Source organism: Dunckerocampus dactyliophorus, chromosome 21, assembly GCF_027744805.1.
Source record: "Dunckerocampus dactyliophorus isolate RoL2022-P2 chromosome 21, RoL_Ddac_1.1, whole genome shotgun sequence".
Classification (NCBI taxonomy): Eukaryota; Metazoa; Chordata; class Actinopteri; order Syngnathiformes; family Syngnathidae; genus Dunckerocampus; species Dunckerocampus dactyliophorus.
In genome coordinates, this window is record NC_072839.1 from 16,179,768 (window position 1) to 16,204,664 (window position 24,897).

General features: G+C 44.0%; 1 protein-coding gene across 7 annotated transcripts; it reads left to right on the plus strand.

Annotated features, from left to right (window-relative positions):
- The first annotated feature begins 1,624 nt into the window (after window positions 1-1,624).
- dlec1 (DLEC1 cilia and flagella associated protein) lies at window positions 1,625-24,728 on the plus strand. Of its 7 annotated transcripts, XM_054765651.1 has the most exons (39): window positions 1,625-1,885; window positions 1,996-2,335; window positions 6,884-7,006; window positions 7,073-7,229; window positions 7,291-7,404; window positions 7,490-7,659; window positions 7,733-7,941; window positions 8,037-8,121; window positions 8,207-8,294; window positions 9,618-9,791; window positions 9,865-10,001; window positions 10,082-10,174; window positions 10,239-10,329; window positions 10,424-10,586; window positions 11,354-11,546; window positions 11,710-11,783; window positions 11,864-12,032; window positions 13,238-13,334; window positions 13,412-13,542; window positions 13,637-13,798; window positions 13,886-14,016; window positions 14,846-14,996; window positions 15,082-15,198; window positions 15,820-15,941; window positions 16,020-16,199; window positions 16,265-16,332; window positions 17,625-17,776; window positions 17,887-18,002; window positions 18,095-18,165; window positions 18,257-18,471; window positions 18,991-19,128; window positions 19,200-19,322; window positions 20,388-20,482; window positions 20,606-20,690; window positions 20,761-20,958; window positions 22,699-22,860; window positions 22,933-23,083; window positions 24,043-24,169; window positions 24,250-24,728. In XM_054765651.1, the coding sequence occupies exons 2-39, from the start codon at window positions 2,252-2,254 to the stop codon at window positions 24,347-24,349; spliced, it is 5,016 nt and encodes a 1,671-aa protein (XP_054621626.1). In that variant the 5' UTR covers window positions 1,625-1,885; window positions 1,996-2,251; the 3' UTR covers window positions 24,350-24,728. The 7 variants fall into 7 exon arrangements, with proteins under 7 accessions (XP_054621626.1, XP_054621625.1, XP_054621624.1 ...); XM_054765650.1 differs by having other exon boundaries at window positions 15,820-16,199; window positions 24,026-24,169; XM_054765649.1 differs by having other exon boundaries at window positions 15,820-16,199.
- Window positions 24,729-24,897: the final 169 nt, after the last annotated feature.

Genomic DNA, 24,897 nt, shown 5'->3' on the forward strand with positions numbered 1-24,897 from the left:
ACAGTGCATTCCAGGATGTGTGTGTAGTGTACACTTGTGGTAGATGTGCACCAACAAAGTCACATTGTGTGATGTCACCAGGCCTTAGGGATGGGTCCTTGTATGCTAGGGAGGGATTTGATTGTTCCTAATGAGGGTGTTTGCTTTTTTTGTCAGCAGGACTGTGAAAGCCACTCATAGAAGAGGCAGGCTTGCCTTTTGGTGCAAATGTGGATAAAGGTGCTGATCCTAGTGTGATTTTTCACCATTGTCTCATGGGCACCATGCAGGTATCGATCAGGGTCTGCAACTTCCCATTAGCCGAGAGGGTGTTGCCCAAGTCATGCTTGTGTTTGGAGTCAGCGTGTGTGGTTTGGCCGTGCCACCTGTCATCTTTTTACACCTCATGCACAGCGCAACGGACCAAACTACGACCCAAATGTTACCTTTGCAAGGACGGTCCCCCCCAACATCGCAACACATCTAGTTGTCATAGCAACACACACAACGGCTTAACCCTTATTAGAGCTGCTGTCAGTACAAAGGCCGCGTTTCATCACAGCTTGAGTGCCGATTGATCACAAAAAATGTCCACCACCAAATCCACTCGGATGTCATTTTTGAACCAGCAGCCACCGTAATGGCTGCGTTTGAAGTTCATAGCGTGATTAGATTGTTACATGAAAAGACTCACACACATGCCTCTTTGTGCGCCTCTAGATTGGAGTCAGACCCCAGACTGATGAACTGTCCTGCTTGTGCAAAGCTTGTGAAAACATGCGCAGCGACAAGGCGGGCTCAACAAATGCCCCTCTGAGAGACCCACTCCAGCGCCAAACAGTCAAGTGTTTTGTTTGAGTCAACTGTCATCATACGGCTCTCCTCTGAAATCGACTCCCCTTACAAAATGGTTTATGGGAAAGAAATCAAATGTCATGCCGTGCCTGTATGACAATACATGGAGGTTTGATTGTTGTGCATCTGATTGCATCAAAAAGGTAGCCAAACTGGTTAACCTCAGCACTGCCTTGACACCTTGCAAAGCAACTTTCACTTACTTGTGGGATTAGTTGTTTGTTCACAACTGAATTCCTTAACAGCATTCCTATTTTACATTTACTTGCACTACTATTTAAACCAGTGTCACACACAAAATGGACATCCCATAAGATCCCATATTAGAGCATGCCAATTTCTATGCATGCTAATGTGTTCAATTTGTATATTGTTGTTTGCATATCCTCGTTGGTCTGATTTACATGTAATTACCTGACTAAAACAACCTTCTTGCTTGGTTTGGACACAGTTAGAGGTTAAAACCATATTTATTTTAAAATTACTTCATTATGAAATACACATTTGGGGGGGACAACAAATACAGTCTGCATTTTGAGGACTTTTCTGGTGATAAAATGCCCCCTATTGGTTCAAAGAAGTAGTGTTGGAACTTACAGTTCACATATAAATTGAGTTATATTAGAAAATCACTTAAATGAGAGACATTCTTCGACCTATTTAATTGATACTGCGTTATTTAAAAACGTACAGGGACTATATGATGTGCTTTTCTGTACCTCGTTAGTTTTCGTACATGTAGTCATTGCTATGGTAACTCGCCGTACACAAATATGGCTGCCAGAGGTTGTCCACTACTATGTTAGCATAAGAAACTAGCATCTGTGCTCAATTGAAACGGTTAAGCTAACGCGGAAGCGAAAGGCGTCTTTTAATAGTTCCGCCTTGTTTTACCTCAGTTGTTGAGTCGTACCATATTTAACGAGCCACAACGAGCAAAAATACCGGTTCAGTACTCAGATGTGTCGTAAAGTGTCGATGAGGACGAATACACTAAGATAACCCGAAGTGCAGTGCACCACAGGGGGGAAAGGCAGAAAATTCTACACCAGTGAGTATATTTTACAACTGCTGCGATCAAAAATGGCTGTCTCAAACGAAATAGCCAAACTTTTATTATAAGTCTAACTTTAATATAAGTCTACACGTCTTTTGGTGCAGGTTGTTAGACGAAAGGACAGTGGAGGCGGTCCTTATAACAGGTGGCGGCCGTTGTGACGTCAGAGCCGTCCCGACTTCTCACCTTCGAAGTACACAAGGCAGCTCTTTGTTTTACTTAGGATTCAAGACTACAACTGTGCATCTCCCGTCACGTTACATCGTTTATAAAAAAATATATATATTTACTAGACCAACGTGGCCAAAGTACCTAGCTAGCAAGCTAAGTGAGTGGTTTGTGTACATTTTTGAGTCAGTCATGCTGCAGGAGCCACAGGAGCCCCAAGCTTCACATTGTGATTTGTCAATAGACAGTCACGCACCTGCTTCAGCAAAATCACAGGTAAGCCAACATACGTATGTATACATATATGTATATATTAGGGGTGTGCATTGCCTAATATCTGGCGATTCAATTCGTATCACGATTCAATATATCCCGATACTTAAATACAAGACAATTATTGCAATTTAAAAAATATATATGATTCTGGAAACAGCTAATGACTAAACGAGTACATATTCAAAATAAAATTTGTATGAAATATTTTCTTATCCGAAATGTCAGAAACGTAACTGCAGGAGCAACCGTATTTAACACGTTGCAGGCTGTTTTAGGTTTCAATGTTGGGAGCATTGTCAGTAACTACCACAGGTTTTTCTGGTCTTACACCCCAATCAGCCACAACTTTCACGCAGCAAAGCCGCAATATTCTCTGGCGTGTGACTGTCATACATTGGACGTGTTTGAAACACACGAGAACGCATCTTCCACATGTCGTCAATGTGATGCGCTGTTACTGTTATGTATGACTCGGTGGCCCTGCAATTCCAGGCATCACATGTTAATGCAACTCGCACCGCAAAATGAAGATCATCCAGCACAACGTTTTTTACTTCTTTGTACAATAGGGCTCTGAAGTGTTCATCACGTCACGAAAGCCAGCACCACCGAGCTCAGAGGGTGCATGTCTTTGCACATATAGTAAGTGACTGAGTGTGTTATTTTGGTGGCACGCGGTGAGCTTTAAGTAAATTTGGCTAAATTAGCTCGTTCAAGAGTTAGTTGAGACGTGTCGCTTGTTTTCCCTTTACCTCCACTTCGCCGTGATGTCTGGCAACATGTGCACGGAGGTTCGTGGTGTTTCCGCAGTATTTGATTCTCGCTTGACACATTTTGCAGAAGGCGTAGCTTTTGTCACAATCTGGGCCCCCGTCTGTGGTGCTGTAAAAGACAAAATGAATCAAAATTGCAGATTTATAAATGTGCTTCGGAGGATCTGGTAATTGCCTCTCCATGTTGAAACTTTAGCTGTTCTCTAAACACCGCGAGAATATAGTGTAAAGATACCGCCCTGGAATAACTCTCGCGAGATGCTATTATTACTCTGGCGGGCTTGGGTGGTGTGCTGCCCACACTGCCACTTAGTGACCGGGAGTGTAAGTGCAGGTCAAAAGACGCTGCAATGAATACAGTAGCACTACCTCCAAAACACATATGAAAACATCGATTTGAACGTCTTTTTAATCGATATGAGAATCGTGCGATGTAATATCGCGATATATCGTCGAATCGATTGTTTTAAACACCCCTAGTGTGTGTGTGTGTGTGTGTGTGTGTATGGATATATGGATATATATATGTATGTATATATATATATATATATATATATAAACTGCTCACAAAAATGAAAGGAACACTTTTTTTATTGGGCCTGGCATGAATTGAATTAAACCTGTCTGATAATTTTTTGGTTGGTTAAGCAGCTGAGGACCTCGTTAATCAATTTCAGCTGTATTGGTGTTCATGGAATTAACAACAGGTGCACTTCAGTGGCAACAATTAGAAAATCCTCAAAACAGGACTGGGTTTACATGTGGAGGTCATTTCAAGTTTCTCCCTCTTGATCTTTTTTGGCTGGTTTTCCACTCGTGCTGATTTTGGCTTGCGTAATTATCTCTACTGGCAGTATGAGGCGATTTCTTAACCCTACAGAAGTTGCACAGGTTGTCCAACATCTACAAGATGGCACATCCACACGTGCTGCAGCAAGAAGGTTTAATGTGTCTCCCAGCACAATCTCCAGAACATGGAGGAGATTTCAGGAGACTGGTGGTTATTCTCAGAGAGCTGGACAGGGCCGTAGAAGGTCCTCAACTCCTAAGCAAGACCGATACCTGCTCATTTGTGCAAGGCGGAACAGGCTGAGCACTGCTCGTGCCCTACAGAATGACCTCCAGAGGGCCACTGGTGTGAATGTCTCTACCCAAACAATCAGGAACAGACTTCATGAAGGTGGCCTGAGGGCCCGACGTCCTGTAGTGGGCCCTGTGCTCACTGCCCAGCACTGTTGAGCTTGACTGGCAAGTCCGCCACTGACGCCCTGTTCTTTTCACAGACGAGAGCAGGTTCACCCTGAGCACCTGTGAAAGAGTCTGGAGAAGACGAGGAGAACGTTATGCTGCCTGCAACGTCGTTCAACATGACAGGTTTGGTGGTGGGTCAGTGATGGTCTGGGGAGGCATATCCATGGAGGGACGCACAGACCTCTATTGCCTAGGAAATGGTGCTCTACTGCCATAAGATCGAGATGAAATCCTTGAACCCACTGTCAGACCCTACGCTGGTGCAGTAGGTCCTGGTTTCCTCCTAATGCACGACAATGCCCGACCTCATGTGGCAAGAGTATGCAGGCAGTAAGTACCTGGAGGATGAAGGAATTGAAACAATTGAATGGCCTTCACGATCCCCTGACCTAAACCCAATAGAACATCTCTGGGACATTATGTTTCGGTCCATTAGGCGCCGCCAGGTTGCTCCTCAGACTGTACAACAGCTCAGGGATGCCCTCACACAGATTTGGGAGGAAATGCCACAAGACACCATCCGTCGTCTCATTAGGAGCATGCCGCAAAGTTGTCAAGCATGCATACAAGCTTGTGGGGGCCACACAAGATACTGAAAAACATTTTGAGTAGCAGAAATTAAGTTTTGGAAAAAATGGACTAGCCTGCCACATCTTCATTTCACTCTGATTTTATGGTGTCTACACAATTGAGCCCTCTGTAGGCTGAAAACATTTATTTCCATTAAAAGACTTGGCATCCTTTGTTCCTAAGACACTGCCCTGTCGTTATTTGTATAGATATCCAACTTCATATTGAGATCTGATGTATCTAATGTGTTTCTTTAAAGTGCTCCTTTTTAATTTTTGTGAGATATATATATATATATATATATACTGCTCAAAAAAATTAAAGGAACACTTGGGAAAACACATCAGATCTAAACTGGGGGAAAAATGATCTTGAATATGTTTCCTGATAATAAGTGGGTGATGTATTAGTAACAAAATGATGCCACATCATTTGATAGAAATGAAAATGATCACCCTATAGAGCGGGGAAAGCAAAGACACACCAAAAATGAAAATGAAAAAATGATGCAGCACACTGGTCCATTTTGCTAAAATGTCATTGTAGCAACTCAAAATGATTCTCAGTAGTTTGTGTGGCCCCCACGTGCTTGTACGCATGCCTGACAACGTGGGGGCATGCTCCTAATGAGACTACGGATGGTGTCCTGGGGGATCTCCTCCCAGATCTGGACCAGGGCATCAATGAGCTCCTGGACAATCTGAGGAGCAACGTGGAGGTGCCAGATGGACCTAAACATAATGTCCCAGAGGTGTTCTATTGGGTTTAGGTCAGGTGAACGTGGGGGCCAGTCAATGGTATCAATTCCTTCATCCTCCAGGAACTACCTGCATACACTAGCATGACATGAGGTCGAGCATTGTCGTGGACCAGGAGGAACCCAGGTCCCACTGCACCAGCGTAGGTTCTGACAATGGGTCCAAGGATTTCATCCCGATACCTAATAGCAGTCAGGGTGCCGTTATCTAACCTGTAGAGGTCTGTGCGTCCTTTCAGGGATATGCCTCCCCAGACCATCACTGACCCACCACCAAACCGGTCATGCTGAATGATGTTGCAGGCAGCATAATGTTCTCCACGGCATCTCCAGACCCTTTCACATCTGTCGCATGTGCTCAGGTTGAACTTGCTCTCACCAGGGAAGAGCACAGGGCACCAGTGGTATAGTTGGTGTAGTCTATGGCAAATGCCAATCGAGCTCTACGGTGCTGGGCAGTGAGCACAGGGCCCACTACAGGACGTCGGGCCCTCAGGCCACCCTCATGGAGCCTGTTTCTGATTGTTTGGTCAGAAACATTCACACCAGTGGCCTGCTGGAGGTCATTTTGTAGGGCTCTGGCAGTGCTCATCCTGTTCCTCCTTGCACAAAGGAGCAGATACCGATCCTGCTGAGGGTTGAAGGACCTTCTACAGCCCTGTCCAGCTCTCCTGGAGTAACTGCCTGTCTCCTGGAATCTCCTCCATGCGTCCAGGTACCGCAGTGATGCCCTGGTCCAGATCTGGGAGGAGATCCCCCAGGACACCATCTGTAGTCTCATTAGGAGCATGCCCCCACGTTGTCAGGCATGCGTACAAGCACGTGGGGGCCACACAAACTACTGAGAATCATTTTGAGTTGCTACAATGACATTTTAGCTAAATGGACCAGTGTGCTGCATCATTTTTTCACTTTCATTTTTGGGGTGTCTTTGATTTCCCCCCTCTATAGGGTGATCATTTTCATTTCTCTCAAATGATGTGGCATCATTTTGTTACTAATACATCACCCACTTATTATCAGGAAACATATTCAACATCATTTTTCCCCCAGTTTAGATCTGATGTGTTTTGGAAGTGTTCCTTTTAATTTTTTTGAGCAGTATATATATATATATATATATATATATATATATACACACACACACACACACACACACAATGATCGTATTCCTTGCATCCCTTCCATGTGTCTAAGGATATTTCTCCAGTTTTGGCGAGCATCTTTAAGGAGCTTTACAAAGAAGTCACCCCATGCAACTTGATAAAGACAAAGGGGAGAAGCAGCTTTCATGACAGATATATTGAAGAACTCCAACAGGTAGCTGAAACCCTCCGGCTCCGTGCCATGACCGGAACATCACATGAATCCATTCTCATCTTGCAGGTTCGTGCAGAATACAATCGTTGCATAAACGAGGCGAACATGCTGGAGAGCCACATCATTCAGGCCAGAGCTCGGGCGGCTGCCACAGAGAGACAAGCCTTGGAGAGGATGAAGGAGCAGTTCAGAGATGTTGAGGATCTCCAGGCTCTCCCATCAGGTGACAAACACAAACCTTCTTACCCTTTTTTAATATATGATTCTTATTTTGTGTCTTTCAGTCAAGTCAGCCTTTATCTGGCATATTGATGAAGGTCTTCTCCAAACAAACAACCTGCTTTCACCGCTGGACTATTTAACGCCACAAAAAATCCAAATGAAGGCTCCGGCAGTTGGTACCTTTTATTAATAGGTGGAATCAATGTATCTTTTTTTTTTTTTTTTACTCTTGAGCTCATCTTTTCTTTCTTTTCCACTCAGCAAAGCCAGATCTTACCAGACCTACCATAGCCTACACCATGCACACGCAGCCCGACGACATGCAGGATGGTTGGGGCGCCCTGAGAAAGAAAGAAAGAAAGGAGTCTGAGCCCACCCAGACTCTTGACTGTAGCTCAGTGGCCACCAAGTGCAAGATGACGTCCAATGAGGTGAGGACTGGATTGATGTGTATTCTTCTCACGAAGGGATCTCACTCTTTCTCTCTGGATGGATCCTCTCTAGAGCAAACCTCGCCCAAAGTGGAAGGATGAGCCAAGCGCTAAGGATCGGGCTGAGGGCTTTGAAAAACTCCAGAAGATGAAAGAAAGGCAACGCATCCTACAAAACCCGCGCTTCCTTTCTCCAAAAACCCAAGGCAGGAGCGGCACTTCCCTCATCCACGCCAAGGGGGTGAAGAAAGATCCCAGGAGGGAAGAGATGGGAGAGGAAAGGTACTCTCAGTGCCTCCTATTTCTATTATGATGCAAGCAAGACAAAACATTTCTGGAAACTTTTTACTCCAAAATGTACTGTTTGCTGTCCGCAGCCCAAAAGATAATCCCGTTCAAGTCTTCCTGGCCAATCCTCCAGTTGTACTTTTTAGCGCCTACAGTGTGGGGCGTGTGTACGAGGTATGCTCGCCTAATCGTTTTGCTATTTTAAGCTACATCAACTACTTTTTTTTTTTTTTTTTTCTCCCATCTTCTCCTTTCCTAGACAACATTGGAGTTAAAAAACGTGACGTCTTCTTGCCGAGATGTGCGAGTCATTCCTCCTAACACTTCCTACTTCACTATTGGGCTAGGTGAGCTCATGCTACGTTAAGGATGCGTTCACACCCTGGTACTCTGGTCTGCAGGTGGTGTGCACTTGAGTGCGGTTCAGTTAGCGTTCACATTTGTATTTGTCAGCAGAACAAATAATGCTCAGTTAATCATATGCATAAAGGCATGCCTTGACTTGTACATTGCACAGACCTGCCAAAATGTAGGCCTTTTTCATACTTGGCACACAGTTTAACCTTTTGAATACTCGTCGCTGCTCTCCAGGCAGTTTTGTTGCTTTTCTCCGGTTTCAGGTTCAGTCTCTGAAGCCTGGATCCTGCTCGTGTGTCGAGGCACCAGTGTACACTACATCGGCTCGCCCCTGCTCCTACAAACCCTCCTGTGTAGTGTGACGTGTGCCTCCCAAAAAATCGTGTATGGCTCTGAGGCAGCGTGGACCATAAAGGCTGTGATTATTCAGCTTGTGTCCAGCTCACCTGTGAATTTGGATCGACATTTGCTATAAAAAAATTCCAGCTGCAATAACACTCCCCCTTCTCTCTTGAATTACCAAGCTAAATAGTTGACATCACATCATGCGCTCAACCGTGATGAAGAGCTAGGGTGTGTAAAGTGCGGCCCGTGGGACAATTGTGGTCTGTGGTGTGTGTGTTTTTTTTTTTTATTGGCCTGCAGCACATTGTAGAAATAAAATGAAACCAAAAAATCGTGCAAAGACGATATACAGTAGTATGAGAAATACACAGATATAAAACGTTTAATACTAATAACAAAAAGGTTTGACTTTAAATATGTTTTTTTTGGCCTTTTTTACAAAATACAGTACAAAAAAAATACATAAAAATATAAATTTCCCCCAGCAGCCTTTGATTTTTCAGTATGCGGCCCTCAGTGTAAAATGTTTGGACCCTCCTATATAAAGGACATAGGGGATTCGTAGAAACACAGTCCATGCTTGAGCCACAGCAGTGGGCAGTTGGATGTGTGTGTGTGTGTGTGTGTGTGTGTGTGTGTGTGTGTGTGTGTGTGTGTGTGTGTGTGTGGCGGGGAGTGTCTTTGTCTTTTTTTTCAAGGTTGGGAGGAGACAACCGAAGAATTTTTTCTCATGTGGAAGCTTTTCCAACTGGGATATTAGGAAGAGGATATAAATGCTCTAAAGATGGCAACAAGCTTTCAGGTGATGTGCTGCAAGGAGATGCTGTGTAATGCGCACCCCAAACAGACCAGAGTTAGTTTTTACCCCGCCAAAAATGACAAGAGTGAACGCATGAAATCATTCACGTTACCTTACATGCCGTAATATGCTCTTTTGACGAGAGTGGTAAATGACTATTTCTCTGTAGGGAGATTCCCTGGCGAAGGCGGCACTGTCGCTCCAGGCATGAGTTGCAAGTTCACTGCACGCTTTGCTCCGGACTCCCTGGGAGACTACGAGGATTTCATCGTGGTAGAAAGTCAGGGCGAGCATCTACTGGTGGTTCCCCTCGAGGCCCGCAGACCCCCACCCGTTCTCACTTGTAAGGCTTCAACACTTAGGCGGTAATCCTCCACTGGTGTCTCGTTGGTTCTTATGGTTCTATCCTGTTGCAGTGCCAAGTGTTCTGGACTGTGGTTATTGCCTCATCGGGGGAGTGAAATGTGTGGAGTTCCAATGTCAGAATGTTGGTCTGAGTGCTGGAACTTTCTGTATCATCCCAAAGAATCAATGGCCAGCCACCAACCCCAGGGTGAACGTTCACTTCCTGACATTTCACTCATTGTGTTATTTTTAGTGTTACTCAAATTATTGTTTATTTTCATGCTTCAGTTGGTGGTCGCTAGTAGTTATTCTGACCAGCCCCCCTTTGCCATCAGCCCGTCTTTCTTTGCCCTGCAGCCTGGGGAGGCCACCGTAGTGGAGGTGAAGCAAATGAACAGTCATGTCCTTTCATTTCACCTAACCACTCGTGTGGGTCTCCTTGCAGGTGGTTTTCTTTCCCACAACCACTGAAAAGAGTTGTGAGCTTTTCACCATCGTGTGCGACAACTGCCAGGTCAAACACATTTCTGTTCAAGGTGAGACATCTTCGCATTTCAAGCAGGCTGAGGATTTTCTAGTGTGCCTTAAGTTTGCGAACGAGACTCCCTACACGCTCTGCTTGTGTCGTAGGTGAGGGCCAGCTCATCGCCCTGGAGCTGTTGTTTGTTTCGGGGAAGGAGCAGCCCCTGATGTTGGGCGAGGTACATGACATCACTGCAGACCACTTTATCCGCTTCGATTCATGCAACCCTCACTCGGGGCAACACAAGAAAGTGGTCATCAGAAACAATGTGTAAGTAAAATCATTCAAAATTGTAATCAAATTAATTACAGTTGTCAAATTAATTAATCATAATTAATCACCATTTGCAACTATGTGTGATTCATGAAACCCTCACTCGGGGCAACACAAAGTAGTCATCAGAAACGATGTGTAAGTAAAATCATTCAAAATTGTAATCAAATTAATTACAGTTGTCAAATTAATTAATCATGATTAATCTCCAATTGCATGTGTAAAATGTGCCCAGTTTTTACTGTACTTTATGAACAAAAAGATAAATGAACATAAATATAAATGACAGGACACAATTCTATAGATATTTGTACATATTAACAGCTCCAAATGAACTCTACTAGTAGCACAACATTTGAGTCACACTTCAACCGTGTTATTAGCAGCCGTGAAGGGTTGTATTCAAAGACACCAAGTCATTTAAGATGGACTTCACGTTTTGAGTGTAGATGTATTTTCCGGGATTTCCAGGCATACTTAAATGCAGTAAATTGTACTTCCGCTTAGTGAGTCATAAGAATATCCACTTATTGGATTTCTTTGTCTTCCTGTTTGTTTAGAACACATACACGCATAATAAAGACATTGTGCTTTTCGGTGTGTCTGTGAGTGCAACTTGCGGTTGTTGGCATGATACATGTGCGTTAATTACACAAAGAAATTTTAACATAATTCATGAAACTAATTAGTTTCTGCCGTTGAGGCACTATTTTTGACAGCACTAGTTTTTACTATTCATTTCGTAAATATTACCTTTCCTGAAGCCACCTGGAGCTGCCTTTCCACTGGCAGGTTATGAAGCCTAACCTCTTGCCGCTGCTGCTGAGCGAAATCCCTGACCCCTCCCTCTTCCAGTACAACCACGACAAGGACGACGTTTTCCATGTCAGCCCCGTGTCTGGAATTCTAGCACCCTGCCAGGACCGAGAGTTCAAGCTCGCCTTCTGTCCGAAAGAGGTAGTAAATAGCCTACATTCCGTGGCCACTGAGCTGTATCAATGCTAATGACTCCACTTCTGCATGGAACAAAAAATACAAACACGGAAAGTTAATTGTGAAATAAATGAAGAAAAAATGTGCAGGTGAATTATTTGCATGTTTGTTTTTTCACCTGTCAAAGATGCAGGACTACCACAGTGTCCTCCATTTAGTCCTGAGCGATGTCCCCCAGCTGCCATTGGAGTGTGATGAGGGGTAAGGTCATCATCTTGGCTGCGGGAGCTGTACAGATCAGCAGACACTGACCTGTCTCTTGACGATGTGTCTTGACATAGAGCTGGCGTCCTACAGCCTGTGCGCGTCGGCTCCAAGGTGGGCGATGCCACCGTCATGGAGATAGAAGTCAAGGGGTCGACGGAGCCCTTCAACATCCTGCTGGAGCCCTATGCTGTTGTCATCCCGGGTGAACTTTTTATTTTCACCACCACCCGGCGCCTTTTTAAGGTTAGCATTCCGTGTTTCCCACAGGACTGCAATCTGTGGCGGCAAGGGATGATGTAATGACATAGTCAACAGAATGCTTTTAGATGGGAGCGGGGCTGCTCGTGTGGAAGAGCGATGTTTTCCTGGCCTAAATTAAGCATTTCCAAGCATAAAATGGCTAAATGAAGGAAATTAGGCAATATAAGGCATTCAGAAGACATGATATGTAGTGTAATATAGTGTGTGCATTTTAAGGGGCGGGACATGTCAAGTCACCTGTGTGACATCAGCTAGCTAGAGTTGACTATTTTTAGCTGAGTTTGGAGTGTGGAGAATATGAGCGACTGGCCGGCAGCAGCTCCTGTGTGAATATTCCCGGCATATGTGTTAGGTTTAGGTAATGCCATGTTACATTGATGAGACAATAGCCACCGCAGGAAGTACGCTGTCAGTGCTTATGTGTGGGTGTATGTTCTGTCTTATTTATAATAATAAATAATACATTTTATTTGTATAGCGCTTTTCAAAGTACCCAAAGGCGCTTTACAGTGGAAGATAAAAACAATGTAAAGCTAAAAACAGAGCAGAAGGCACATTAAAATACAATAAACAGTATAGGGGTATAGAGTATAGGGGTGTTAGTTCACGTCTAGAGGGCTCTAATAATGCTAAAACTGCATTTAGAAGGTCGTAAACAGGTTTTCTATGCTATACAAAAATATGACATTTATGAAGACAGACTTCTACTTTGCGGAAATTCACCTATCAGGGTCTGGTCGGGAACCAATTCACTGCAATAAAGGAGGGATTACTGTATGTGCTTTCATGTCAGAGATACCAGGTTTGTATTTGTACTTTATTTATCCCACAGCAGGGAAATTCACTTGTTACAGCAGCAAGCAAGATACGTAAGTAAAGAGTACAGTGTAAAGAATGCATATTGACTACAACATGGTTCAGGTGGTGCAGGTGTTGTAGAACCTGACAGCGGTCGGTATGAAGGTTTCCTCAATGTTTGTCGTTTTTTTCAAAAAAAGTATCTCGAGGGGTCTGAATATTCGTTGAATAAAGTGACAAAGTCGCTAATTTGGCAACACTGATCCCTCCTGCAGCGTCTTCTTATTCTCCGGCAGTCTAGGTGCATTTGAATGTGCTTATGAGTGTTATCAGCTAGTCATACACTAGAGGCACACTTTTTAACTTTGCAAATATTGTGAATGTTTCAGATGTGGAATCACAGCAAAACTTCTGTCTTCTTTCAATGGGAGAAGATGAGCAGCAGCTGTCACAAAATAGAAGTGGTGCCCTCTGCTGGCAAAATAGGCGAGTCACAAACATGTCAGTCCGTGCTGGAGGAGGAGTCCAGGCTGACTTTTTTTGTGGTCTTATTTGTGCTCCAGAGGAGAAGGAGTGTTGTGTTTTCAATCTGATTGTGACCGGGGGCAAGGCAGAGAAGGTGGTGTGCAGTCTGCTCTGCCACATCCAGCATCGCAACGAGCCCGTCGCCCTGGCCGTAGAGGTCACCTTCAAGGTCAGCATGAACATTGAGACGCTCAGGTTTTCAAAAGGAATGCTATGTTTCTCAGTAACTCTTATTTATCATCATGTATTTCCATGTTTTGAAGGGTCCCAGCGTGACCATCAACACTCCCAGCGTTGACTTCAGCCTCATACGGCTGGGGGAGCAAAGCCAGATGCAGCTGTACCTCAACAACCCTACTCACCTGGAGGCATCCTGGACACTGGAGGAGGTGCACAAGAGTCAAGATGAAAGCCAGGAAGTGCAGGTACAGCCCCCCCCCCACCACCACACACACACACACACACACACACACACACCTGTGATGACTTACGATCAACACTGGTGAGTGCAGCTGTTTGTGGAGCCATGCAGAGGTGTGCTGCCCCCCTTGGCTGGTTGCAACGTGGACATCCTCTTCAGGCCGCAGTCCTGCCAAGTGTTTGAGACGGAGCTGGAGCTGGCAGTGGAGAATGGGACAGGATGGTAGGGAAAGCTACTTAAACACACCTTTTTGTATGAGTGGGATTATTGGTGTGGTTGTAGGTTGCAGTGGCAGCGTTTCCCACAGGACTTCTGTCTATTTGTGGGGGTGGGCTGCATTTTTATTGGCGATGCGGGAGACAGAAAGTGAGCAAAAAAACATGAAAAGCAAAACAAATGCGCATTCTTATATTGCTTCTTTTTGGGGTTTTTTATGTCACAAGCAAGACAGAGCCAAATCTATTTTTTTTATGTAAGCCTGGTTCTGACACTGAATTAAAAAAATATCCCAATGGTAAGTCATAATTATGAGATAAAAATGTGAAATTATGAGATAAAAAGTCATCATGAGACAGGAAAGTCATACTTATGAGATAAAAAGTCAAAATGATGAGAAACAAACTACGCATGTGCCACCTTCTTCACTGGAGCCTATGTCACATGGCACTCGGCACATGCGCGGTGTGCATCTCGTCATTTTGACTTTTTATCTCATTCTGACTTTCCTATTTTGTAATTCTGACTTTTTGTTGTAATTTTGACTTTCTATATCATAATTGTGACTTTTTTATTGCATAATTCTGACTTTCCTGTCTCATAATTTCACATTTTTATCTCATAATTATGACTTACCACTGGGGATATTTTTTTCTTTCAGTGGCGGAAACGGGCTTTCATATAAATAAATGAGTGCACTGCATCATATTGTTGACGTGATACTTCTCTGACAGTGTCAGTCAAAGTGAGCTCTGTTATCTGTGTCATGGTTGCTTTTGTGTTGGCTCCAGCTAGATGTACCTAATGTTGTGGCTCATGAGTGCGTTTCTTGCAGTCACCTGCTGGTGCGCGCTGATGTGCAGTCTCCTCAGCTGTGTCTGCTAAACTGCGAGCTGCTCCTCCCTGAGCTCTACATGGGCATCGCCGCCCAGGGAACCGTCAGTCTTTTCAACCAAACGCTCCTGACGTCCAGCTTCTCCTGGATGGTGCGTGTGCGGCACTGACAAGCCTTTCAGTGAGGACGTTGGGGTCTTCATGGATTCAATGCACACACTTTTGCTTCTCTTTCAGGATGAACTGAAGGGTCAACAGGCGTCGCTTTGTTCAGCCACTTTTGACCCGGCATCAGGCACCCTGGGGCCAAACGCCAGCTTGGAGATCACTGTGACATTTGTCTCCAACACAGACGTAAGGCTCTCACATAAGCGCTTTTGTAATTTCTTCTGTTTTTTAGGGTACAACAGAATATTCATAAGGAGCATTTTCAGTCCAAATTCAGATTTGTATTAGATGAAAATGAAATTTCATGTTTATGTTCATTTCCACCTAGCCAGTGACATCGGTATGAGAGGAGCCAAACTCCTCTTTATTTTCACACCAATGCAGGAGAATCATTTTTGCTTTCTTTTTAGAGAAACGAGGTGAACCTACAGTCATGGAAAAAATGATTAGACCACCCTTTAGTTCTTCAGTTAATCCCTGATACAACTAAAGGTACCTTTTTTTTTTGTTTGGACAAATATAACAATGACAAGCTCAAAGCTCATAAGAGGTACATTTTCTTGGCAGTACAATGCCACAGATATTCACGTAAGAACTTCAGTGATTTTTGGTTATTATCAAGGAAAGCATGGAAGTTGGTAGATATTAAATGAAACTCTTATGAGCTATATTTGTTATCATCATGATATTTGTCCAAACAAATGTGCCTTTAGTTGTACCAGGCATTAAAACGGATCAATAAACTGAAGAAACAAGGTTGCTCTAATCATTTTTTCCATGACTGTATTCTCATCTGTCTTGTCCTAGGCGTCGCTCAATGACGTTATCGCTCTCTGTGAGGTGGAGGGCATGACCTCGCCTCTCGTCCTCAGCATCCTGGCCCCCACGACCCTGACACTCCGAGTGTCCTATTCCCTGCCAGGTGTCAGGTGGGAGCGTTCACTTTTGTGTCCAAACTGGAAGCATCCGCTCAAGCCGCTGCTGCTTTCTCCCCTTTGTGCTTGTAGCCCCGCCTCAGACGAGCAACCACAGTTGATGCTCGACTTTGGCGGTGACGTTGTGCTGGCAAAACCTGTCACCAAGCAGCTCCTGATGACCAACCACACGGCCATCCCGGCGACCTTCACCATCCAGGCAGAGTATTTCTACTGCCAGGCTCGGAAGGCCACCAAGCAACCGGAGAAAAGGTGCTTGCCTCAGCAAGATGATTGTGTTACCTTTTGTTGTGACCTTTCCTCTATCCTCATTATAGACCCCAATACATGAAGAAGCCGCTTCACTCCGTCCAAGCCAAGAAGTTGGAGGACCAGTCACACAAGGGTATACATATATTTGCGGCGGCCTGCCACGATTCAATTTGGACCGCCACAGAAGGATTTGGTGCTATCTGCTCACACTCGCTCGCAAACACATCTTAATAGGACGGTCTGAGTGGCTTGTCATTACAACTCCGTCCACTAGATGGCATTGTAACTCTGCATAGATTGGTAGATACTGTAGCTACTTGATTCATCTCCAAGAGAGAACAGTGTTAACGGACTGACGTCATCAGTCGTACTCGCGGTGCGAACCAAAAAATAAACGTGACAGGTAAGACAACACACAGCAATGAACTACCATTCTACAGTCGTCCCTCGTTTATCATGGTTAATTGGTTCCAGGACCAACCACGGTAATTGAATTTAATGTTTATAAATGGAATATTTTTGTAGTTAGAAAACCATGTTTATGACTTTCTAAATGTTTTTTTTTTTTTTTTTTAAACCATTATTAGAGCCACGTGGACATGAAATAACACCCATATAGTCCCCTTTACACTGCTATTATTCTTTGTTTGCACCACATTGTTAATGCGCAGGCTACGCGATGACTGCAGGGACACAAGAGATGGCCACAGCTGCATAGCATACTAGCAAGCTAATTAGTTAGCCCCCACTTTATTTATTCTAAACTTAAAAGGGTTTCATACTGACTCATCACTTCCACACTCAATAGGAGGAGAGCTTGTTCTCACTCGCTGACTGCATGCAGTGCAAGTTAAGGTCATGGCTCATCAATGTTTTGTGTCATTACTGACACCGAGTGGCCAGAATACTACATATAACTTGTATTTGTCTACCACAAAACAGTGATCATTTATTAGTGAATTTATGAAAATTCGCTATAGAGAGAGTAATATTTGAACTGCGGTGTCGTGAGGGACGACTATATATGGGGAACAACGACTGAGCGCTAACAGCAAACCTGTAACTTTAACTTATTTACAAAGTGCCTGCAAGCCATGCTGGCTACTCCAGTGCCAACTCCCCTGGATGCTACAATATAGTCAGATAAATAGATTAGATATTCATACATTGATCTTTAAAATCAGCACACAGTTATATGGAGCCCAGGACACACCAATGCTTTTTATAATTGCCCTTGCGTGTTATAAGGTGCGCGGATGCACATCTAACACTGCACAAAATGAAACCAACCCTCATAAGTAACTTGATGCTCTGTTGTTAAATAAGGTTTGCATCATGGCCCATTATGGAAATTGCAGGAATCACTGCTGTTGTCTCTGGAAACACGAAGCCACACAAGCGATGACTGGAATCTTCTGTCTGCAGACTTTGTGAACGACTTGCTGGCAAACGGTAAAGGTGCAGCCTTCTACGTCCTGCCGAGCACAGGGACGCTGGAACCCTTTGAGACCCAAACTGTGGACGTGACGGCATACAGCGGCATGTGGGGGGAGTACAGCGATCATCTCGTATGCTGTGTAGGTAGATGCAGTGTACTTCACATCTGCACCATCCATGGAGTGCTTCAGCAAATGTGTTGATTATTGTGTCCTGTTAAGCGCAGACCATCTTTGTCGTTTTTCTGCAGGTGGGGGACCTTGAGCCCACCCTCATCCCCATGCAGATGACCGTGAAAGGATGTCCGCTCTACTTCCAAATCATAGGCCCGCGTCCTGATGGCCAGACCCAAGGACCCAATGTACAGTAAGAAGCCTAACTTCATGTAATAAATGCAACATGAGCGTGAATGCTTTTGTAGAGAAACGCCTTTAACAATGTCGGCGCCACATCTTCAGGTTCGGCACCCGTGTGTCTGGAGGCGACACAGTGTCTCGCTCTCTCCGCATCAACAACCCCACCATGTTTGGTAAGTAGCCTTGAGTTGTTTTAGAGCTGAGCGTTATCATCTTTGCATAAATACAGCAATAAAACAAAAGTTTTATTTTCCTTCCTGACAGATATCCGTCTGGACTGGGAGACCTATAACGTCATTCCCAATGACCGGAGACTCGTGGATGTGGTCATGTCGTACGGAGAAAGCTTCCCTCTCAAAGACGTTGACGGCAACGAGATACTGAAAGAAGCGCCCGGGCTTTCCAAGGGGGAGGCTGACTGCAAAAGCACTCAGGTTTTAAGTTCGGAGGCAACAAGTGCTTCTCTCCCCAGCTCCCCTGTGAGCATAAATGCCACCAAACACACACACACATGCTACTCACATAAAGTCAGCCATATTTGACTTTTGGGTGAAATTTGGGGAAATTGCACTATAATCTCAAGCGTTCATGATTTCTTACTTTGTTCTGGGCTCCTTGAACACACCATAGTTGTGTGCTGTGGTCTCTCTGATTCCATCTGTTCATGGATCATCTTACATTATCATTGATTAGTGTGTAGTAGCTGTACATTTTATACTTCAATGCGTGAGGCATATTTAGGGATTAAGCTTGGATTGTGTATCGAGTGAAGAATGGCAATTGAAGAGGGAAGGGGAGGTTTCTGGAGCTGAAAGTAATCTAATAATTTCAATACTCTTATTGCAAAGGTTGATATGAAATCGGAGGAGAACGTATGTTCAAAAGTAAAAAAAAAAAAAAAAAAGTCACCCAAAAGCCAATCATCCTTAACTTTTTGTGAGCAGTGTAAATGACATGAAAAGAAACTATCATGAATATATTTTACTCTTCAATTTTAGGGCCCAGAGACGGAAGAGGGCACAACTGAGGACCGTAACGGCCTTTGTACTGCGAGGAAGAAAATCCTCTCCATCCACATTCGCCCGCATGTAGGAGACAAGTCAGAGGAGCCGTACTGCGTCATACCGCAGCAAATTGTACGAAACACATCTTCATTTGGATTATTTTGCACCATTGGATGTTTACTTGCTGGCCTTTGTACCTCCAGGTCATCCCGGCTCAAGGCAGCAGCACCGCGTACATGTCTTTCACGCCGCTCACCCTGTCTGGATCAACTCACGAGTCCAAGTGTTTGGGCTTGGCTCTGGGCTATATTAGCCTGGACTCTGAGGTGACACGTTCTTATCTTAACTTTGTGTGTGTTGTCATTTGCTGCACTTATGTGGCATCTTTTCTAAATGTTCATGAAACATTATTCCCTCTAGGTACTAAGATTCGGCATCTTATAGGTTTCCCACAGGTGACATTTTTAGAGACGCTGTGGCAGACAAAAACTGAACTAAAACCATGAAAAGCTAAATAAATATCATCAGAAATGTAAATATTGTGGTTTTTTTTTATTTATATCAGAAGCACAAGTGAGTGCTTTTGTGTGTGTTGGGCCACAGCCGGACCCGCTGCTCGTTGAGAGGAGCGATACATGCTTTTATGTGAGTGTGTCCAGTAACATCAGTTGCTTTTGGAAAAAGAGAATCTAGATGGATGTGAGTACTCGCTAAAATATAGCAACAATGTGGCTAAGTTGGCATTGCTGATCTCTCCTGCTACATCTTCTTTTTCTCTAGCAGAGCGGGTGCATATGGGGTGTGTTAATAAGCAGAGTTAGGCTCCCATCTACTGTACGGATTTGGAACTACAAGCTCTATTTTTAAGGGCAAACAGAGCACCAAATCTATTTGTGCGGTCCAAATGTATCCGTGGTGGGCTGCCACAAGTGTAAAGGTGATGATATAGGTGTTGTTTCATATCTAGAAGGCTCTAATAATGTTACAAAACACATTTAGAAGGTAGTCAACAGTTTTCTTTGCTTTACGTACGAATATATTCCATTTATAAAGAAGGAATCCTACTTTTACGGGTATGGGAAACTGTCATGGCTTTGCACTGACTCTTATTTTTTGCAGGCAATCAATGTTGATGCCTTTGCAGAGGTCTTGTGTGCCCCTCATTTAAAAATGACGTGTTTCTTATTGTGGTTTGCAATGGCAGAGAGCTGAATTGAATCATGAGATATACTATTTATTCCCAATTCTAAACATATTGTTAAATGACGAGTTCCATGACAGCGTCAATCAGAATGAAGGCAGAGTTTAAATAAACTTCTTGTGTCTTATTAGATTATGCAGGCGTCCAGGGAGTGTATTTGTGTGAATGTTCTGCACTATGTGTGTGACAGACGGCTGCCTGCATCCCGGGTAAAGTCAGGCGAATTCAGGGTTTGGATTTGGAGCCCATCAGAGTGGATCTCTTAGCAGTGGTCAAGCCTGCAGTGTAAGTCATCGCAGTGTGAATATTGCTATGCAATATTCTGCTGCTGTGCAAAGAGACACACAGGCACAAGCAGCTCAGACGTGGACTTATGAAGTTAAATTTATCCTCCTCCTGGCGCCGCAGGCTGTTGGTGCAGATGGAAGATGATGGCGACGTGTTGGAGTTTCAGGCCTCGGCTGGTGATTTATTGAGCGCAGAAGCAGACGAGGTCAGCCTGAACGCGCATAAATACATTACAATACTAGCACGCATTGATGCACTCTGATGTTACATTGCAGGTTTCAGTGCAGGAATTCAACAACGTGCAGACAGTCATGCTTAAAAACACCACCGACATGCCCCTGCGCTTCAAGCTGAGGACTCAGCCGCCGTTTTCAGTGCCCGAGGTGCCGCCCCGAGCCGGGCCCAGCACCTCAGGCAAATCATCGAACGCTGACGCCAACTATCTGCTTCTGCACCCACAAAATAGCACACAGGTAAGAGCAGCACACGCCTTTCAGTGTTCCCCACAGGACTGTAATCTATTTGTGGTGGGGTTGGAGGGTCTAAATCAGGGAGGTGCAATGTGCAGCCCTGCAACTGTTCTTTTTAATTGGCCCCTGGCACATTCTAAAAATGCAGTTAAGAAAATGAGAAAACCCATTAAATAAAAAATGACAAAGTTGAAATATTAAAAGAAAAAAAAAAGTCGAGATGCATCTTTTTTTTTTTTCCAAACCGATAACGTTCTGCTTCTCAAGACTGATATGGTACCGATAACTTTAAAAAAAATGTTGATTTAAGTATAGTTTGTGCACACCTGGAGGTAAGAAGGACTAGAACAAAGTAGGACTTGTCAAATATGACATTACTACTACCACATCACTACTATCAGGAGAACCACAGTGTACAGTGGGAGGAGCCACCTGGCGTGGCCCAACAACGTGCCCGCTATTCGGGCACACGCTCCAAGCACTGAGGTCTCTGGGAAACTTTTGTACTTTTCAAACTCCGCTGTGCTGGCGTTTCAGGTGGCTGATAAGCACACAGAAAGACCTTAACGGGTTTTTTTTTCCCCCCCTCATCACGGAGCATTTGGGTACAACTACCACATGAAATGTCTTCCTCGGAAAGTTAATTTACCAGTGAGCTCAGGGGAAGCTACGGCAGGCTGTTAATGTCACAGGCAGGAGAAAAAAGCAGCGCTTGATTTACTCACCTGCACAGTACGGGTAATCTCACCTCATTGGAGCGTTTTTTTTAAATTAATTGTTAGCTGAGCATAAAGACAATAAATTTGCAATTCTGGAAAAATGAAGTTTTGAAGAAGTTCTAATTTTATGAGAATAAAGTGAAAATATGATAGAGGTCAAGTGAAAACATTACAATGAAATGTAAATGTTGAAATATTTGGGGGAAAAAAACAGTAGAAATGGAACAACAAGCAATAAAGCGTTATTGAGTAGAAAAGGTTTATACTAATAATACACTTTTTCACCTGTATTACAAAGCTGAGATGGAGGCTGTTTTTAAAAAATCAATCAATTATATATATATATATATACTGCTCAAAAAAATTAACGGAACACTTCGAAAACACATCAGATCTAAACTGGGGGGAAAATGATCTTGAATATGTTTCCTGATAATAAGTGGGTGATGTATTAGTAACAAAATGATGCCACATCATTTGATAGAAATGAAAATGATCACCCAAAGACACCCCAAAAATGAAAGTGAAAAAATGATGCAACACACTGGTCCATTTTGCTAAAATGTCATTGTAGCAACTCAAAATGATTCTCAGTAGTTTGTGTGGCCCCCACGTGCTTGTACGCATGCCTGACAACGTGGGGGCATGCTCCTAATGAGACTATGGATGGTGTCTGGGGGATCTCCTCCCATTTTGATCATTTTCATTTCTATCAAATGATGTGGCATCATTTTGTTACTAATACATCACCCACTTATTATCAGGAAAGATATTCAAGATCATTTTTCCCCCAGTTTAGATCTGATGTGTTTTCCAAGTGTTCCTTTAATTTTTTTGAGCTATATAGTGTAGCTGGTTTGGTGTTTATAATGTAAAATATCAAAGTGGCCCATCCATCCTTGGCTCTTTCAGTATGTGGCCCTTGATGAGAAAATGTGTCCACCCCTGGTCTAAATGAATGCATGTGAACCACTGGTGTTAGTGACAAGATTTACCATTAAAGGGAGACTCTTAACTGGTGCAGGTGAGGGTGTCCTTCCGATGCTCGCTGTCTCTTCTGGACCACGCCGAGCTGCCTAAAGATCAACTCCCCGCAGGGGTGGCGCTGGTCCACAGTGAAAGTGGATACAGGCAGCTGAGGTTCCAGGAAGATCTCCTCATTCACTTCAACAACAACAGCCTGCAGGTCAGGGACCGCATCCATCCTACACGTCACAGCAATGAAAGTTCCTTCAGGAAGTTGATTGTTTCTGTCCAGACGGTGCCGCTCTGCGCCCACCTGAAGCTTGCGTCGCTGCGCCTGTCCACTGACACCATCAACTTTGGCCTCTGCTTGGTGGGACAGACGCAGACCAAAGAAGTCAAGCTGTACAGCGACGGCTCACACACTCACTGGAAGGCACGCATAGGTAGTCACGCATACACTACTACACTGAGGACCCGATCATGAAATATCTAAAGATGGGAACATACTAAACATTTGGATGTTTTTCATTTTCTAAAATGATGGGTGTTTTTTTACTTGACTTTATTTCGACAAAAAATTAAAAAACAACAAGCCACAGGCTGCCAATGGAACCCGGACTGCGCTTTGAACACCGCTGATATATTATTATTATTAGGGATACTCTGATGTGAAGGACGCTACCCAAGACGTTAGGGCAGGGGTGTCAAACTCATTTTTATTGAGGGCCACATCGCAGTTACGGCGGCCCTCAGAGGGCCACTTTTAACTCTCAGTTTGTATGAATAGAAATATTACACAATTGCCCGTGCATTTGATTATTATATTTTTACTAACAAATTGATGGATAACTTGCCTGAAATGAGAAGTGAAGTGAGGATGTCATGGTGACAAGCAGACATTCAAGTATTTATTTTTGAAAAATGCTTGGAATGTCTTGCTGCATGAATAGATAACACTGACGTTTAGAAGAACTGCATGCAGTACAATTTTTCTGTCAAAATGACAGATCAAATACATTAAAAAGGACAAACGTGAAGTGCATTATTGACATGCATTATTACCAGGGCTTCGCGGGCCACATAAAATGATGTGGCGGGCCACATCTGGCCCCCGGGCCTTGTGTTTGACACCTGTGCGTTAGGGCAAGACACTACACTGCACCCAGGGTTCGCTGTGGGCTGCAATAGTACGAACCACAGGTGATCGTCGTTGAAAGGCATTTATCAGCATATGCCGATCACATGCTTTTACACGGTAATCGGCCGATACTGATCAGTGGCCGATGCGTCGGAGCATCCCTATTTATTATATCAACTCAAAGGGTTGTTTAAAGCCGCAATTCCACATTTTGTCCATAAAGTGTATTTTCCCCTCCTCATGCTAGTGTGCCCTCCACCGCAGAGTCACCTGAGGATGACGACAACGCCCACGTCTTCAGCATCACACCCAGCTTTGGGCTCCTCACTTCAAAGGATGACCAGCACACAGCTGCCCACAGCCAACGTCTGGAGATCAGCTTCACTGCCAGGTAGCACCACAACACATCCAGATGTGCACATCAGGAGCACACTGCCGGTTTCCTTACTGCACGTGTGTTACGTGTTGCAGTGAGGTCACGCAGTACAAGTCCACGGTGGTGATCACCTCTCTGCTGGTCAGGAGTCCTCTCATCCTGCAGCTCCAAGGCACAGGATCATGCCAGATGTAGTCACAAAACACTTGTCTTTTATTCCAACATGACATCTTAATATTTCAAAGCGCTACTTTGAAAAGGCATCTTCTGGACTCATTTTGTGAGTCTACAATCATTTTTACATGAAAAAAAATCATATTACACTCATGTTATTGTGCTATCTGAGCATTCACATGAAAAATAAGTCAAATGAAAGCACCGCACCGTCACTCACCCTCTCCTGGCAATTAACTTGGAAGACACCATGCACACAGTTCAGAGAAACAGTCCCCTTTGTTATTGTAATTAACATAATGATGGTTAATTATTGTAAATATTCACATTGGTGCAGCAACCTCTCATCTGGGTTTGTATACTGCATGTTAGTATAAACAAAGCTGTTGTTTCCATAGGAGTGAAGCAGCTTCATAAACATCACTGTGAAACAGACTAGTGACAGCATCCTTCATTCCTCCGGACAACCTAAAGCTGTGCTCTCCAAAACAACAAAAATGGGCTCACATACACGTCTGCTGGTGTTTGTGTGCCACGCAGTTCAGCAGCATCCAAAAAGCGCCTGCAAA